This window comes from Mytilus californianus, unplaced genomic scaffold (genome assembly GCF_021869535.1).
Source record: "Mytilus californianus isolate M0D057914Y unplaced genomic scaffold, xbMytCali1.0.p SCAF_7, whole genome shotgun sequence".
Taxonomy (NCBI): Eukaryota; Metazoa; Mollusca; class Bivalvia; order Mytilida; family Mytilidae; genus Mytilus; species Mytilus californianus.
Genome location: NW_026262723.1, coordinates 7,036,155 through 7,055,320, shown reverse-complemented (window position 1 = coordinate 7,055,320; position 19,166 = coordinate 7,036,155). Strand labels below are relative to the sequence as shown.

The 19,166-nt window shown below is 32.3% G+C and overlaps 1 protein-coding gene across 1 annotated transcript in view; it reads left to right on the top strand.

The window, feature by feature from the left end:
- The first annotated feature begins 2,428 nt into the window (after positions 1-2,428).
- LOC127708979 (voltage-dependent calcium channel gamma-5 subunit-like) overlaps positions 2,429-19,166 on the top strand; it is a 75,591-nt gene continuing 58,853 nt past the window's right edge. Inside the window, exon 1 of the mRNA XM_052214225.1 lies at positions 2,429-3,273. Within this exon, the coding sequence (XP_052070185.1) occupies positions 3,075-3,273 (199 nt within the window). The 5' untranslated portion in view covers positions 2,429-3,074. The remainder of the gene's footprint in view (positions 3,274-19,166) is intronic.

The window sequence follows — 19,166 nt, the reverse complement described above, 5'->3', positions numbered from 1 at the left end:
TTATCTTCTACTTATAGTTTTGACAGCTGCTCCTTGGTATATTCTAATTATAGTTTTGTCAGCTGCCCCTTGGTATCTTCTACTTATAGTTTTTACAGCTGCCCCTAGGTATCTTCTACTTATAGTTTTGACTGCCCCTTGTTATCTTCTACTTATAGTTTTGACAGCTGCCCCTTGGTATCTTCTACTTATAGTTTTGACTGCCCCTAGGTATCTTCTACTTATAGTTTTGACTGCTGCCCCTTGGTATCTTCTACTTATAGTTTTGACTGCTCCTTGTTATCTTCTACTTATAGTTTTGACAGCTGCCCCTTGGTATCTTCTACTTATAGTTTTGACAGCTGCCCCTAGGTATCTTCTACTTATAGTTTTGACTGCCCCCTTGTTATCTTCTACTTATAGTTTTGACAGCCCCTTGGTATCTTCTTCATTGTCTTCAAATTCACAGAATGGTCGTATTTTCTGAAAGCAAGCTCAGTGATATTGTTAGCATGCCTTCCTACAATCTTATATCAGGAGAAGTACAAATACTATAAGAGGGTCTGGATGGGGGGTCATTCGTTTCTGTATTCTTTAATTTTTTAGGCCATGTTTCTCTATTCTTTATACTTTTTGTCCATTATTCTCTATTCTGTAAATCCCCATCCACACCGTCCTATAAGGGGAAGATTTCATACAGCAAGTGAGTATGACACTGTTAAATTTGAACAGGAATTTCAACGCAGAAAAAACCCCAAAGGAAACTGTTTCAGGCAATAAATTGACGTAAAACCTACTTTATAAGTGAGGTCTATCAAGCCAAGAGAGCCAAACTTAAAATACAGTCACAGTGATCACCTTAGTAATATGCCAGAAAAGACAATTTCAGACTTTGAAATAATACTCCCGATGTTAAATCTATTTGTCTTTCCTTATTTTTTGAAGTCGGGTTAATGTCTTATTGACGTATATCGACACCTCTATTTATTTATAATGGTTGTTTAGAGATCTGCCTTAGTAACAAGGTTAGCCATCAGTCAGATATCTTCTTCAATGACTAGATTAGCCACTAGTCTAAAATCTGCCTTTGATTAACCATCAATCAGAGACCTGTCTTAGTGATTAGGTTAGCCATCAGTCAGATATCTTCTTCAATGACTTAATTACCCATTAGTCTAAAATCTGCCTTAGTGAATAGATTAATCATCAATCAGAGACCTGCCTTAGTGGCTAGATTAGCAATCAGTCAGATATCTTCTTCAATGACTAGATTAGCCACTAGTCTAAAATCTGCCTTAGTGAATAGATTAACCATCAATCAGAGACCTGCCTTAGTGGCTAGGTTAGCAATCAGTCAGATATCTTCTTCAATGACTAGATTAGCCACTAGTCTAAAATCTGCCTTAGTGAATAGATTAACCATCAATCAGAGATCTGCCTCAGTGACTAGGTTAGCAATCAGTTAGAGATCTGTCGTAATGACTAGTTTAACCATCAGTTTGAGACCTTACTTAGTGACTAGGTAAGGTATCAATAAAAGACCTTTGTGAATAGGTCAGCCAACTGTCAAACATTAACCATTTTGAAATTATAACTATGACTACAGTATTTGTTTTCTTTGATGAATGCACACCATTTAGGTACGAAACTTCACGATGTGTCGTGTAGGGAGAGTGCCACACTTTCTGCATGTTAAAGAAAATTCGTACAAAATTAAATTTTTTGTCGCAACCCTCTTTTTTTCAAGTGGTAGTCCAAGTGTCTACCCCTTTATCACGGTCGACCACAATACTCTAACCTACCTATGGGATATAATGGTTTTTATTTCTTGTCCTGAATATGAGTAATAAAATATTTGTCACTGCACGGAGGTTAAAGAAAACACACATCAATCAATACATTGGGAAAAGCAGAAATGTTTATATTAAAAAAAAAATCAAACTTGATTATCATGTTGCTGATCAGGTGCTCATCACTATATTCATTCATACTTCAAAGTTAATAATTTATTTATTAATTCATCTATTCACCCATCCATTTATCCATTTATTTATTTTGTGTTAAAATCACAGAAACGAACCATCCATGCAATTAATTTTCAGCATATTATTATGACATTCCGTTAGCCACAAATCAATATATGAGTATTAACTAGATTTTCATCCAAAAGCATTTTCTTCATCAAACCCGTCAACCGTTCTGCAGCAAATGTATTGGATTGTCAAACAATCCAATTATACACACTTGTCGTTGATATGCAGTCGCTAAATTAATTAAATTTGATATTTCTTTGAAATGTTATTGTCATTTCTAATAATGTTTCCATGATCTCTGTTTAAGGAAAATAAAAAAAAAATGATAACGGCTTGATTGCAGCTATATGTGGAAAGAACTATTATACAATTTCCTACAAATCTGTTCTAGTTATAATGCATGACTTGATACAATGTCTCAGAAATTACAATTTGATTAAGCAATTATTGCGAGTCGAACAAATAAAATGATGGATCTTATAGGACTAAATAGTGCAAATATTATTGGCTGTCATTGACATTTATTTTACAATATGTTTCATTTCACTTTGTAACTGGGTTCGATTCCGAGAGCATACGCATGCAGCTATAATCCGTCAATGTGAAGTTATCGATTTTGTGTTTCCAAGATGGACACGCTAAGAGAATAACTCACCATTTTCTTTCTTGATTTGCTCCAAGGAATGAAAACCAATGGCACTATGATTGTTTCATTGTGAATCCGGCTGCAGCGGTTACAGTAAACATCTCGATATTCAACGACCATTACTTGATAGTTATTATTGTATGATTAAATTAAGATATTCTAAGTAATGTCTGGATAATTGTGTGACATGACGATTATTCCATGGAATAGGACATAATAATCTTTTTCTACATTGTTTTCCCCCCATTGCAGATGATTATCTGTCGAATGGAAGGAAGCGTATTTAGTCGTCTGCTTAGCTTTGATTCTGAAATCTCGCTCATGCTGAATAAAAAATTAATGGATGATTTTGAAGGTTTTTTCGCAAGGTGCTATAGAATTCCTCCACGTGCCAATTTGTTCATTTCATATTTAACATGGACTGTTGTACGAAAAAGCGTTTATTCATGGTGATGACGAGTGCATGTGCGTGTGCCGCCTTTGGGTTATTAGCGATCTCTGTCGCCACCGATTATTGGCTATATACAAGTGATCTACAACCAAGTAAAAATAACGGTACCAAAGGAGTTTATAAAAATCATTGGTCGGGACTCTGGCGACAATGTACAGTTACAGGTAATTTGTTTTCTATATTTTTAAAATCACAAATTTTATGTTTGACGTGATTTAAAATCACTGCATATTGAGTATTGAGTAGTCACAAGAAACGTCCAACAGTATTTATCTATATGTTATCAATACCATTATTTTCCAAAAACGTATGCTGTATAAATACACATGCAAGGTACAAGGGATGCGTTACGTTGGCATCCCTTTCTGTAAAAAAATATATTTCTATGTTACAAAGCCCAAACCGTGTTCATAATTCTTGGCTGTATAGGCCTGGTGTGAATTAATGTCTATTTTCCGTTATATATATTAAATGTGATTTATCTTTTTTTCTTCAAAATAACCTTTCTTTTGAATTCCTTTAAAAAGTTGATACGACCATGATGCTATGCTGCCTACAATATCACCACATGGTAATCCTAACTTTATATCTAATGTCCAAGCGTATAGTCTGGACTTTCGCTATCTCATATTAAACATAAAATATTTTTTGATATTACATGTACATGTATGTAAAAAACGAATGACAAGTGTAGATATATGTTTATCTATGCAAAATTCTGCTTCAATTTTAGTTTGACCAACACGTTTCTTTTTTTTAATGCGTTTTGTTGCATACATAGACGTCGACGCGCTACTGAAAAAAATCCGTGTAAAATTGATTCGAAATCCTTCGGGACATTTTATTATGTAAAATAGCGTGTTTTGAGACGGAAAAGCCATTTGTTTCAAACTATACATAAAATGGAGCTAGCAGCTTAATTCAAAAGCTCATTATAATCACGATATATGCATGGCAAGCACGACTACTATAATTTTGTAGATTTGATTTTTTGTCATTTGTTTTACAAGTATGATGACTGAGATTTAGTAACACACGTGACACCTAGATACTACCTTTGTTTTTATACTTTGATGGAAACCGAGGATTATAAAGAATCTTGAAAAAAAAAATATTGTCAATTTATTGAATATGCTTAGAATTGAAAAAGGCTTTGAGGATAAGTATGAAATGTAGACATACTTTTAAAACATAATCTAACACTGGAAAGCGAAAATGTGCTTTGTAGAAGTTACTGTTTCACAACTGTATCGATAATAATCTCTTGATTTTATAAACACTTGCTTATACGGAGTAGTCAGAATAAATTTTAGTTTTCCAAAGGCAACTTTAACTAGACGGTAATCGTTCAATTATAAATTGAGGAGTTAAATTAAACTTAACACATATATCATATTTTAAACTGAAGGTAGATGTAGGCTTATCTGGTATTAAACAGCAAAAAATAGTAATAAATATATTAAAGAAGTACATGTGGGTATTTAGAATGACCAAGAATAACTTGCGGTTTGATATAACATTCATTACAATAGAAAACAAAAATACCAAACATATTCGATCTTTCGCATTACTGTAATTGGGACATGGAATAAATCATTTTTTTCAGGGATACTGAAGTCAATACTCTAAGTTTTTCCTTAAATAGTACTTGAGGTTAGTCGTGTAAATTAGTATATGAAAATTATGTCGCATGAAGCGACCTTGTACCTTCAGGGATCTGAATTATGACCATTTACGACGTACTTCATACAATAACCTATAAGTATCCCATAGTTAACTGACAGGTCATCAACTGAGGATGATGATATAATATAATTCAATCTAATGTCCATTATATTGCTTCAATGTAGTCATGGTCTGTCGAACATCAGCAAACATTTATCGTGTTAATCGGCCATCAAAGATCATTTTAATATCCGAAACACGAGAAACTTTTTCATCATAAACGTCTCAAATATATTTAAGATGTTGACTACAGTAAAAACATCTTTGAAATAAATAAAAGCTTAATGCATAATAATAGCCATTGACTTCCACGGTAACTGATCTTAATGATTGGTTACGAGGGCCGAGGGTATTGGAAAGATAATAAAGCTATAATTGTATTTGTAAAATCATTAACTACTTCTGTAAAAAGCAAATACAATGAGTCATTCACTGGAAGGCCTGTATCTTTATAGAGAGATTTACAAACTTGATAATCGATGATTTCCACAAAACAGCGCATTAAATACGGTCTAAAATCATGCCGTGTTTCTAAAAATCTTTTTGTTTTGAGAGTCCAATATATGAATTGATTCGTCGATTTGGACATTGATATCCATCCTGTAAGCTTTATAAGAATAATATCAAGCACAGAGAATATTTCTTTGAAAAGACTCTGTTGCTCCGAATATATAGACAAGTGCATTGGCCCTGTCTCTCTGCCTTACCCATAAGATGCAAACGTTTTTGAACTTACAAAATATTATTAATTAATATAGATTTATGGATTTATGAAACCTCAAACTGACAGTGAATTAAACGTCGACCTGTGTTGTTCAAATTCTTAAATAAGCCATCACTTTTTTCTTACACAAGTCATTGAGTTGTAGAAGGGGAATACCATACATGACGTCATTTTATTGTGTCTTAAGGTTCCAGATTCATTGTGAAATAAACATCCTTGATAGGGTTTTAATTAACATTGACCTTATTTCCATGGTTCATTGAACAACGTTTAGTTTTCAAGACTGGTTGATCCTTTTCAGTTACCATCAGTAACAGGTAAACTATATTTGGTCTGTAGAATAATTGTAAGTGATACATGTTTGTCTGACAAGGTTAGCTGGACCTAAACCAATTCACATCAATATCATTTTTATATATTGGTTGGTGTTGGTGTCTCGGTTACTAAAGAATAAGTAAAAACAACTATATTTAATCAAAAGAATCATTTTAAGTGGTAAAACCTTGACCTTCTATTTATGGTTCACTGATCCAACTTAATTTTTTGCTATTAGTGTTTCTCAGTCTTTGGTTTTCTATGTCGTGTTTTTAAACTGTTATTTGTGTTTTGGTTGTTTTTAGTTTTTAGCAATGGTATTGTCAGTTTGTTTTCGACTAATGAGTTTGAATGTCCCTTTGGTATCTTTCGACGCACTTTATTAACTATAAGTGAGTGAGCATCCAATGTATTTTGTACACAACCATAAAAACGATTTAACAGCTAAGTTCATTGAGATTATTAGTGAATAAAAAGAAATTGATATCATTAACCACCATTTTTATTCATGTGTTATGCATACATCTGTTCACTTGTAGGAGTTACATGTTAATCAAGTTAATAAGAAAATTGAGCAATTACTCGTTCACATTTGTTTTTCTCGGGAAATCTTGTTTTGATCTACGTTGTTGTTTTTAATTATAGACTATGCAATCCTTGCATGAAATTGATATAAAACCTATTAAAGAATTTTATGAATTTTCTTCTATGCATTCCATCTTGTTTTAATCGCCTGTCATTTCTATGCATGCCCATGAAATGATTTAAAGATTAGTATTGATTTTGACATTCCTTATTAGACATGCATTGTATATATCGTCTGCAAGCATGCGTTTAAGTAAATAAAGATGGCGGAAATGTAATTGTCGTCTGCATTAGCGGTCAAATTTCATCTTACAATAATCCAGAGCATGACATTTAGATTTATTGCCTTATTAAGATGATAAAACTACCGGTTACTAACCATTCGATTGCTGTCTAGATGGTTGCTTGACGGATTACGTCCTACGAGCATCATAGGCAGTTATATTCAATGCAAGGAACGTGGTACGAGATTTTGATTTCTTCTCGAGAATATGGGTAAATTCATAAAGGATGGAGGTTGAGAACGAAATTCTGCCTTCCAACAGACAACTGACTGCATGAATGTCCTTGTTCCTTTACTTAAAGTTGATTAATGTTTTTTTTTATATAAATTATTGTAAACCTGAAAGGTAACAACTATAAGTTCTCAATTGATACTTTCCTAAAAAATGAAACCTCGGTTTGCAAGACTTGGTTACTGACACATAATCAGTAGTGCATATTTAAAACTTCATATTTCATTGCAGAAATATTAAACTTTTCTTGACCGCTATTTATCCCACAGATCAATGACACCACATACTTAATAAAGAAGTTTTAAAGTTATGGCTAGCAATATTTTGTTTCTTTTCGTGTGTGCATTTTTTGTTTTAGCAGCAAGACTATGTGTTATCATTCATGACCTTTTTTCCTTCAAGAAACATAAATAAATATCAAACAATTCAGATTAAAAAAAATGTAAGTGCACCTTTTTGTCACATTTCGCATCGTAAATTGAACTTGCTCAAATGGTATCTGATAAGCCTGATCCTTTTAATGATTCGAGTATAACGTTATAAAGCTATTCATGCCTTATGAGTAATATTGATGTTTTGCTTAGAAATAATATTGATGCAATGCTATAAATTATAATTCTAGTGTAATTTTTTTAAATAATCTAGTTATAATACTATAAAATAATCACGTGATACGTTGCGAACTTCTAATAGTGTAATACATGGGTACCATAAAATAATAGACTATTTTCATATTACCGACTTTTGACTCCGGGTTATATAATTTGTCGACTGGTTACCTTAGACATCATGGTACTCGGTCAAGTAAGAGCAGCCAAAATAAGTAAAATCAAACATATAATCGGTGTAATTTGAGGGGAAAGTTAACTGTTTTCCGATGATTTTGTAGTGAAAAAAAAATATTAACCAGGTAATTTTCCCCCAAAATTGTACCGATTGAAAGCTTGTTTTACTTCTTTAGCTTGCTCTTACCTGACTTGGTACCATGATGTCCAAGGTAACCAGTCGAAAAATTATATAATCCGGAGTCAAAAGTCGGTAATATGAAAATAGTCTATTTAAGTGGTATGATAACACGAATTCTAGTAAAATGACAAGCACTAATTTTAGTGTAATGATAAACACTGATTTTAGTGTAATGGTAAACACTAATTTTAGTGTAATGATAAACACTAATTTTAATGTAATGATAAACACGATTTATAGTTTAATGATAAACACTAATTTTAGTGTAATGATATACAGGAATTTTAGTGTAATGATAAACACTAATTTTAGTGTAATGATAAAAACTAATTTTAGTGTAATGATAAACACTAATTTTAGTGTAATGATAAACACGAATTATAGTTTAATGGCAAACAATATTTCTAGTGTAATGATAAACATGAATTCTAAAAGTTATGCTAAACAAAACGTTCTAGTTTAATGCTTAACATTCTTTCTAGTGTAGTGATAAACAATCTTCTGGTGTAATGATAAACAATTACTCTAATGTAATGCTAAACACCTTTTCTAATGAAAGGCTTAACACACATTCTAGTGTAATGCTAAACACTTACTCAAATGCAATGATGCTAAAACAAGTTTGAGTTTATTGCTAAAGACTAATTCTAGTGTACTGCTAAACATTAATTATAGTGTAATGCAAAATACCAATTCTAGTGTAATGCTAAACACGTATATCTATTTTACAATAATGCTAAACACTAATTGTGTCGTATTGCTAAATATCAATTCTAGTTTAAACTAATTAAATAATGATAGTTTAATTAAAGAAATAATTCTAGTGAAATCTTATAGAAGTGTAATACTATAAAATAATCTGCGTGTAATACTATAAAAACAATTTGTAGTATTATGAACAATCCCAGAATGAGGCTTTAATATTAGTGTTAACAATATTTTATTTTGAAAATAGTAACGTAAACATTACAATATGACAGTTTTATTAGGATTGGCAAACAAGTGTTTTTTAAATTTTACAAATTCCTCTCCCAGGCGTTAATATGACACTTGACTTTTGAATCTTCAATACCACAAGGCTTTCCAATAGTCAAACAAACCGAACAATCGATTGGGATGACACGATTGAATATCATTATATACCGAAAAGGTGACAGATTCACTGTTAGCATTTCCTGTTTGTGTTCAATTTCTAAGAATATATTACACTAAAGACGTAGGCATTGCACGTTCGCTAATATCTTAATACAAAATAAATTTATAAATGACATAAATGAAAAAAGTTGGAAACGCTGCTACATTGCGATCAAACAATGTCGAGTAACCGAACTGCGTGGAAGATAGATTAACTGACTGGTTGCTGTTGGCTTATGTCCTTTGGCAACTATCTCATGAATATTCAGGACAAGAAAAAAAAATTAACCATAAACCCAACAAGCTTGTCAACTAGGACTAAGGACATGGAATTTCAATTGGTACTGGAAAAAAGAGTCTAAGAAAGTCACATAAATTTTGCATTTCGGTACTAAGCACAAACGCAAATACACAAAGTACCATACTGAGAGTACTGGCAGTTACTTAAGGCTTGTTCAAAGCCAAATTTAAACTAATAGATAACCCTAGGCATGTTTCCCAGAATAAATTATCAATCGGTGCACTGCATGTGTTTATGTCTTTTATTAAGATCGCCTCTACAAAGAGAATGGCGACTTTTCTTGTACTTTCTCGTTGAATACTTACGCACTTATTAATGGAAATAAAAGTTTATAAACGAGCAATCGTACGCATTGAAAAGCCGAGACTCGATCTGTTTGTTCAACGAAAAATGATGCTCGAAATTAAAGTTTCTACAAACAATTCATGAAATGTCGAGATATCAATATAATTTTTACTTCTGTTGTCAATTATTGGATGAATTTCACGCGAAAACATCAACGGCGAACTTGTTTTATTTGCTTGTGTACGATTATTTGATTATTTGATCTATAGTGTTTTTGAACTGTACTGAGAACGGGAATGAGATAATTCCTTTAAATTAGAACCAACTTGATTTACATGCAGAAAAGTCATTTTATCATGAAATTAACGGAATTACAGTTAGTTTAAGCTCCATATTATGGCAATTTAACTTTTGAAAGCAGACGTAACTGTAATAGCTTCAGACACTAAATAATATATAAAGGAGTGATTTTGCGTTGATTAAAGTCATACGGCCCTTGTGCATTTTCTATAACAAAACTGGGTCGATAAACTAATTTGTGTCCGTAGATTAAGAGGCTTAATACAGGACAGTAGTCGCTTAAATCATGAGAAATTGATTAGTGGAGGTAATATAAGGACAGTTTAAGCATTGCATTGATTGCGGGAAATTGTAACATTTCTATTTGTACAATTAGATTAGTAGAAATGTTGATGTTCATGCTGTGATTGACTGTTCTGAGATTTTTTGTACCATAATAACGAGAATGATTTAAGTTTCAAATGGCAAAGAGACATACGTACTCTCAATTTTTGGAATTTGGTAGTTTTCCTTCTTGAAAACATATGCATTGACAAGACTATATCATCTACGAACGATTGCTACTCAGTTGCTTGGGCATCGTTACACATTAAGCACTCGTTAAGCATACGTGCATATGCATTAATTAATTGATTGTGACATTTCTATTTAAACAATTATAATAGTTATAATGTAAGTGTTCATGCTATGATTGACTTGGTATACGTTGTTGGGTGTCTTTGTACGTCAATGCTAGTTTTCATGCTATGATTGACTTGGTATTCGTTGTTGGTTGTCTTTGTACGTCAATGTTAGTGTTCATGCTATGATGGACTTGGTATCCGTTGTTGGTTGTCGTTGTACGTCAATGTTAGTGTTCATGCTATGATTGACTTGGTATTCGTTGTTGGTTGTCGTTGTACGTCCATGTTAGTGTTCATGCTATGACTGACTTGGTATTCGTTGTTGGTTGTCATTGTACGTCAATGTTAGTGTTCATGCTATGATTGACTTGGTATTCGTTGTTGGTTGTCGTTGTACGTCCATGTTAGTGTTCATGCTATGATTGACTTGGTATTCGTTGTTGGTTGTCTTTGTACGTCAATGCTAGTGTTCATTTTTTGATTGACTTGGTATTCGTTGTTGGTTGTCTTTGTACGTCAATGTTAGTGTTCATGCTATGATTGACTTGGTATTCGTTGTTGGTTGTCGTTGTACGTCAATGTTAGTGTTCATGCTATGATTGACTTGGTATTCGTTGTTGGTTGTCTTTATACGTCAATGTTAGTGTTCAGGCTATGATTGACTTGGTATTCGTTGTTGGTTGTCGTTGTACGTCCATGTTAGTGTTCATACTATGATTGACTTCGTATTCGTTGTTGGTTGTCATTGTACGTCAATGTTAGTGTTCATGCTATGATTGACTTGGTATTCGTTGTTGGTTGTCGTTGTACGTCAATGTTAGTGTTCATGCTATGGTTGACTTGGTATTCGTTGTTGGTTGTCTTTGTTCGTCAATGTTAGTGTTCATGCAATGATTGACTTGGTATTCGTTGTTGGTTGTCGTTTTACGTCTATATTAGTGTTCATGCTATGATTGACTTGGTATTCGTTGTTGGTTGTCTTTGTATGTCAATGTTAGTGTTCATTTTTTGATTAATTTGGTATTCGTAGTTGGTTGTCTTGTACGTCAATGTTAGTGTTCATGCTATGATTGACTTGGTATTCGTTGTTAGTTGTCTTTGTACGTCAATGTTAGTGTTCATGCTATGATTGACTTGGTATTCGTTGTTGGTTGTCTTTGTACGTCAATGTTAGTGTTCATGCTATGATTGACTTGGTATTCGTTGTTGGTTGTCTTTGTACGTCTATTTTTAGAGGAGTCGGGTGTTAATGGTTAGTGTTGTCTGTTGTTGTACTGTCCAGTATTTTGGTAACTCCTGCTATTCTTTTCTTGTAACATTAAGATAAAAAATTAATAAAACTAGCTTGTACATGCACATTAAAAGAGTTCCAACCTTAGCACCGTTTTATAATTTAAAATCACGAATAAACGGATGGATACATTTAGTGTTGCTTTCTCAAAGTCATGTGGCAAACATCATCATGCATTTTTAGGGTATGAACAAATCAACCAAATAATTAATAGGTAGGTTCTGCATAATGGATATATAGAACGGTGCGAAATTCAGACTACCAGTTGAGAAAGAAGGGTATGCTGGATAGTTGCAGATACTGTATGTACCTCCAATGAGTTCTTTAGCGTGCAGAAAGCGTGAAAATATTCTTACACGAGGCATTGAAATTGACGTCTCATTTCATACATGCCGTGTTGTGTATTTATACATCTCGCACAGCCAAACAGACGTACCTTTTAGCAAGGATTTTACCGTCACATAGTCCATGTGAATATATTTCGACATCCAAGTTAAACCTTGGGCTGTGAATAAAAGCAAATGTGGGTTTACATTAATGAGACAGCAAACTAACTAATGGTTGCTTATTTTTCATGTCGGGGCCTTTTATAATCGACTATACGGCATGGGTTTTTTCTCATATTGAAGGCCGTACGGTTGCCTATAATTGCTTACATCCACTTCATTTTAACTTCGGTTGATACTTGTCTCATTGGCAATCATACCACATCTCCTAATTTTTATAACGATACAAAGAAAAACCAAAGATATCAATCAAAATGCATTTTTATTTGCAAAATAGCAGCAGGAACGTTTTAGTAAGATCGACAAGACTTGAATGCATTAACCAACTGAAATTTATTGCATGCTTTAATTATTTTCGACTGCATTAATATGCCTGAAAAACTTGTTTTTATATAATTTTATGTAGTTTCCAATATTCTCTTAGGACATGGTTTTACATAATAGAACCTGACAAGCATGGCAAAATGATTTAACTTACTTTCATTAATGTATATGTAAAATGTACTTTCTTTTATTGAGTCTTTATTCAAAGGAAGTTTACACATATCTGTTATATTTAAGTCTAATTGAAATAAAAGACTATACAGTCAAACAAATGCTAAAGTTTAACCACTACAAATGTTAACGTGTCTGTTCAAAGGTTCAAAGTCAGGAACCTCATCATTGATTCTATTTTGTTATATGTTAATGTTGTTTGTCATTCCTCTGTCACATGATTTTATTAATACAGCGCGGAAGTCTCCCTTATTGAATATCTGTGTCCCAAAAATTCTTTTCCTTGATTTTGCCGTCACAGAATTTGTACTTGCCATAAGCAGCACAATTGTACCACTTTTTTGTGGAGCAGGAAATTACCCTCCGGAACACATGAGTTCACCCTTTTTTAGTGGGGTTCCTAGTTCTCAATCTTTAGTTTTATCTGCAATGTTTTGTGGGCTGCTCTTTTTTATGTCGCTTTTCTTTTTGACCATCGTGTTGTCTTTTTTACGACATATGTTTTTTTACCTCCATCTATGTATTTCTCCACCTTTTCATATATATTTACTTTTTATCTAGATTCGAGGCTATTATGTACAGTAGTTGTCGTTTGTTGATGTGGTTCATAAGTGTTTCTCGTTTCTCGTTTTTTATATAGATTAGACCATTGGTTTTTCCCGTTTGAATGGTTTTACACTAGTAATTTTTGGGGGCCCTTTATAGCTTGCTGTTCGGTGTGAGCCAAGGCTCCGTGTTGAAGACCGTACTTTGACCTATATTGGTTTACTTTTATAAATTTTGACTTGGATGGAGAGTTGTCTCATTGGCACTCATACCACATCTTCTTATATCTATTAAAACATGGCAGATTGTATTTATTGTTATATATACTATAGATAATAAAGAACACTCTTGACTACACTGTTACGACTGTATCTTAAATTCTCGTTTATAAAGATATAAATCCTGCAAATCCAGATTTTTGTCGAGTTAGAATTAGGTCAAAAAGTCTCATTCACATCAGCAACTTGTTAAATCTTAAATAACAAATGTGGTTCATTTTTAGATAAAAAGAAGTAGAATTGAGTATTGGATTTTTAAAAATGCCTTTTAACCCAAAATATTCAATTTTCTTATGGTGAATATATATTCTTTGTCCCGAACTGAATAATTGATGCTTATATTTAACAATCGTTCAATTCTGTTGCATGCCATTTTGACATAATCAGATTTCTCCATCAAAATTTCTATCAAAAAATTGTTAACAACGAAAATGTTGTCGAATTTGCCTGTTGACACTTAAAAAATAGCTTATGATTTGTTGATCGAAGGAAAGAATATCGAACTCAAATAAATTATCGCAATGTAATGTTATTTTCTGAACGCCTTTTACCATAGTCATGTTTCGGCAGATTAAAGACCATATATGGTAATTTTGAAATCTCTACTACATCCTGGGTCAAATATGGGACTTATTACCACTACTCCTTTCCTTAATTAAATACATTACTTGAATAATACCATAATTTAAAGCAAGGTATTATATCATAGTTATCCTTCATCCATGATCAAGTTTTACCACACACATTAATCATAGGTACATGGGGACAGGACACAAATGTTTGACCTGCCTTTTTTGCAAAACCTGTTATTTAACTCTATATATATATTATCAGTGACCGTTGTGCAATTGATAGTAAATCATAAACAATGTTGTTTCTAGTATATTAATGTTAGTCTAACACAGAAAATAATGAAAATAATTGAAATTAAAAAGATTAAAAAATAACGGATTTTGGGGAAAAAGGGGAGTGCAAAATATTGTTTGTTCCCAACTACCTTTCACTATAATAAATATATCATAACATCCTGCGTCATTCCTCAGAATAGTTTGGTACAGTATTTTCTGTTTTGATGCAAAGTCACGAATAACGATATGATGCCGAAAAAATAATGGCGAGACGGACAAAAGTATTCAGGTCTATCTTAATACTCGAAATGTCTGCTACATGACTGTCACTGTTTATTTTTTTATATAATTTACTGTATACACCAGTTGATTCAGTTAAAAATTACTTTTAGTGGTTATTTTTTACATTGAATGCAGGTGATTGTGTTATCGAAGTTTTATATGACAGATTAATAGATCAGATCGATTGTTGTCAGCTTAAATTACCAACAATCAACCTGTTTCACAGTGATACACAACATCGGCAAGAGGGATTTTAAAATTAATTACCTTTTCTGTACTGAAAAGGGAAGTGACGTAAATATTCTACAATTGTGTTAATTTATTTTCTTACGATCCGAATTTATCATTTGATTCCAACTTTTTAAGTACATTTTGGAAATCTTTCAGTAAACAATGACCGTGGACATAAAAGTACTATTCCTGTAATAATCCAAGCAATTTGCCGAATGGGAAAGTGATGTAAGTTGTCGAGTTAAACTTTAAATCATAAAAAGATGACTCTTGATTATTCATTACGCTACTGATTTAAAGCGATTCTAACCATTAAAGGGACTTCGTATAAAGTTACGGAAATTGTATTCGCGTGCGGAAAGGTAGGAGTGATTTTATCGTCAGAAGTGCAGAAAGGTGATGCTATAACCCTTACTTATATGGTCACATGACTAATATGAAGTCGCACAGTGATTTAATTGTTACTGTATGTTATATTTGATGATATTTGTTTTTGCTTATTCAGCAGAATAAATCCAAAAAAACTGATCAGATTTGTTATACTTTACGTCTTTTCTGTGGGACAATGTACGTCTGATGTATCATTATTCTAATTATGTTTGTGTATGGCTTTCAGAGTAGTTCCGTTCTTCACATCAAACTTTATATTTTTATCATTTTTATAAATTAACTTTTTTTCAAAAAACAAACATGGGATAAATGTCAGTTAAACAGCAACGACAGTCATAAGATGACCTACACATTTATTTCTGAAGATCACTTTTCAACCGCTGTTGTTAGTAGAAAGATATAAGAAGATGTGGTATGAGTGCCAATGAGACAACTCTTCATCCAAGTCACAATTTATAAAAGTAAACCATTAAAGGTCAAAGTACGGTCTTCAACTCCTTGGCTCACACCGCACAGCAAGCTATAAAGGGCCCAAGAAATTACTAGTGTAAAACCAATCAAACGGGAAAACGAACGGTCTAACTACGAATTCAACAACAAAAAGAGACGATTTTTTGTTGTTGTTAACCTTTATGAAGGCGGAATAAATAAATAATATTTCGGTATTAGCAGTCAGTTTGGTTTAATTTCGACAAAATAAGTTTAAAAAAAATCACGATGTATTATTGACTTGCAAGTCAATAATTTAACTTATTAAAATCCGTATTGATGCAGCCTTTGGTTTGACCCTTTTGCACACGTTTTCAGCGTGTGGTGGTCAGGATGTTCATTCATAAAAAAAAGTATGTCAACATTGAAAAGTGAAACAAGGGAAACACTAGGAATAACCATTTCGTTGACTGATACGGCCCACAAAAAATGTTGTTTATACATAATATCTACCTATATTTTTAACCTATAACATGAAATCAAACAGACCTAGACAAATCTGATTGCAAGTGCTCACTATCTATATATATTTATGATTATATCGGGTAATACGATCGTCAGTCTTCGGAGGTAATCTCGATGGGTAATTAGATGGAGTCTGGTCTTACATACACACGAAATACTGATATATTATAGAAAGCCCATGTATTATCAATTGTTTCCTTTGTATTTTTGAAATTTGAGTATACGTTTTAGTATGTTCTTAATCAAATATGAGAATTCGGGTTAAATCGTTAGACATGAATAATGCCCCTTTAACTTTAAATCCTCTCGATTTTTGATTACCAACCACAAATCATCCATTATCATCAGGGACAGTCAACGTAAAATTTGACAAATGCACAATAAAAAGGCGCAAACGGAAACTCAAAAGCAAACGGATAAACAACAAGTTAGCTTAATACATATCGTTTTACAACAGCAACAAGGGTACAGAGGAAAAAATTAACGACAAATGTAATTTTCAAAAGGGCATGTTCATAAAGCATTTACATATTTGTTGATATTTGATATAGTGCTAGTAATCTACAACACAACCTATGGTAAGAAAGAGTTGTTTTTGCCATTTGGATTGCTTGATTTATTTATTGTTTGCTAAACGTCCGTGCCGTTTGGAAGGCATATTAAACTGATTGGTAACAAAGACAAAAAAGCAAAAGTTTTATTTTCTTGATATGTTTTTTTTAGATTGATTGCAGATTTTAAAATCAAAATTATACTACTAAATTATTCTTCATTTGTGTTATTTCATGTGCTTCTATTATATTTTATACAGTGAAGATAAGCCTCTTCAATGTGAAAACATTATGGTCCTAAAATCAATTATATTTATTACAAGATTTGCCTTTTTTTTTTAATAGAAACGGGGAATTCTTCGAGAAGAATGCATCCTTATAGTTGACATGCACAATATAACAAAGGAATTATATGATGCAACTAATCCATTAAGGCGACAGTAGTTTACCAATGTCATGAACCAAACATCATCAACAAAATTTACTAAAAATGTACTCAACTTTTATGAAAATCAATGTTACACCACGAAAACTAGTAATCATTGTAGGGCGACAATAAAAATAAATGCTAAGTGGAGGAGTTTTAAATCTATCAAATAGTAGACTTCAGATGTTCAAAATTTATTGTTTGGTCTTTGTATTTTGAAAATTTCTCCAGGGATTCAAAGTACAAAAATTGCCAAAAAGTATCCTGAATTTGAGATTTTGTATTTAATGTTTAGATAAGAGCCACAACCTTGACCAACATGATACCTTGCTACAATATGTCTTATACAAAGATTTTAATGTCGATGAAATAATTTTAGAGGAAAGGTTTTGACTTGTATATCATTTTCATAAAAACGTGTCAAATTGGCATTTCTGTTCAAATGTGTAAATTTTAACATGTTTTTGACAGCAAAGTGTTGCTCCAATTGGTTGGTATATTACAGATGGATAAACATGTTATAATTTGTTGACACCATCATTTTTTATTATTCCGATACAAGGCAATCATTTGATAACATTTCATAAATTATAAATAAAAATATAACAAATACTAATAAACAGATGATGAATTTGTTTTTCATTTTTCGTTTTTAAATACAATAAGTATATAAAATCAGTATAAATATTCATGCTCACAGATAAGATCTACAATGAAAAAACTTCATAATGACACCGATTGTATCGGAACTATCTTTAACATAACAATATCGCAAAATTACAACCATAAAAACAATTCTGAAACAACAATGATAAAGGTATAAGATAAACTGACAAAATGTTGGATGTTTCCTCAAATTTCAATTTTTGATGGTCTGTTGGATCAATCTCATTCATCAAGAAAATGATAGTGAAGTTTCATTTCAGTAATCAGTGCAGATTTCCCAAGGGAGGGAATGCAGAAACAATATAATGTGTTTTTAATCTAGTTTAGTGAACTCTTTTCGTAATATTCCTTCATAGCTTGCAGCTAACATCTATCGCCACGGTCATTATCACCCTTATCGATTTTCCAATACATAAAATCACTCACTGTTTCTGAAGAGTGCAGGATATTTAACAGCCATAAAAAAATATTACCAGGACTATCTGAAACTTTTTACAGAAACAATGAGAGTCATGTTAATTTTTTTATATTTTTATTACATACCTGCAAACAGTAAAATAAGCTCATCAAAGATAACAAGGTTATAATTTTTTTTAACTTTTTTTTATCTGAGCGTCACTGATGAGTCTTTTGTATACGAAACGCGCGTCTGGCGCAAATACAAAATTTCAATCCTGGTATATATATGATGAGTTTATTTGTACGGCAAATGCGCATTTCGTCTACAAAAAACTCAAAATATTATTGTTAATCTTGTATGTTTTTTAATTTTAGTCCATTTATATGTTTTGGAGTTTATTATGACTTCCATTTTCACAGAACTAGTACACATTTTTGTTTAGGGGCCAGCTGTTTTGAAGACCCATTGGTGGCCTTCGGCTAGCTGTTTTCTGCTCTTCGATCGGGTTGTTGTCTCTTTGACGCATTCCCATTTCCATTCTCAATTTTATTCATTTAGATAAATGGACAGGATTTTTCTTTTAATTCTAGGGTTCGACTCCTTTGAGGAAATGAAACCGCATATGGTTTTGGGTATTTCGTTTAGACCCTATTTAATTATAATGTCCTCCAGTATTCAAGCATCTTTGGGTTTCGAATCCTTTGACTCTGAGCCTTTTA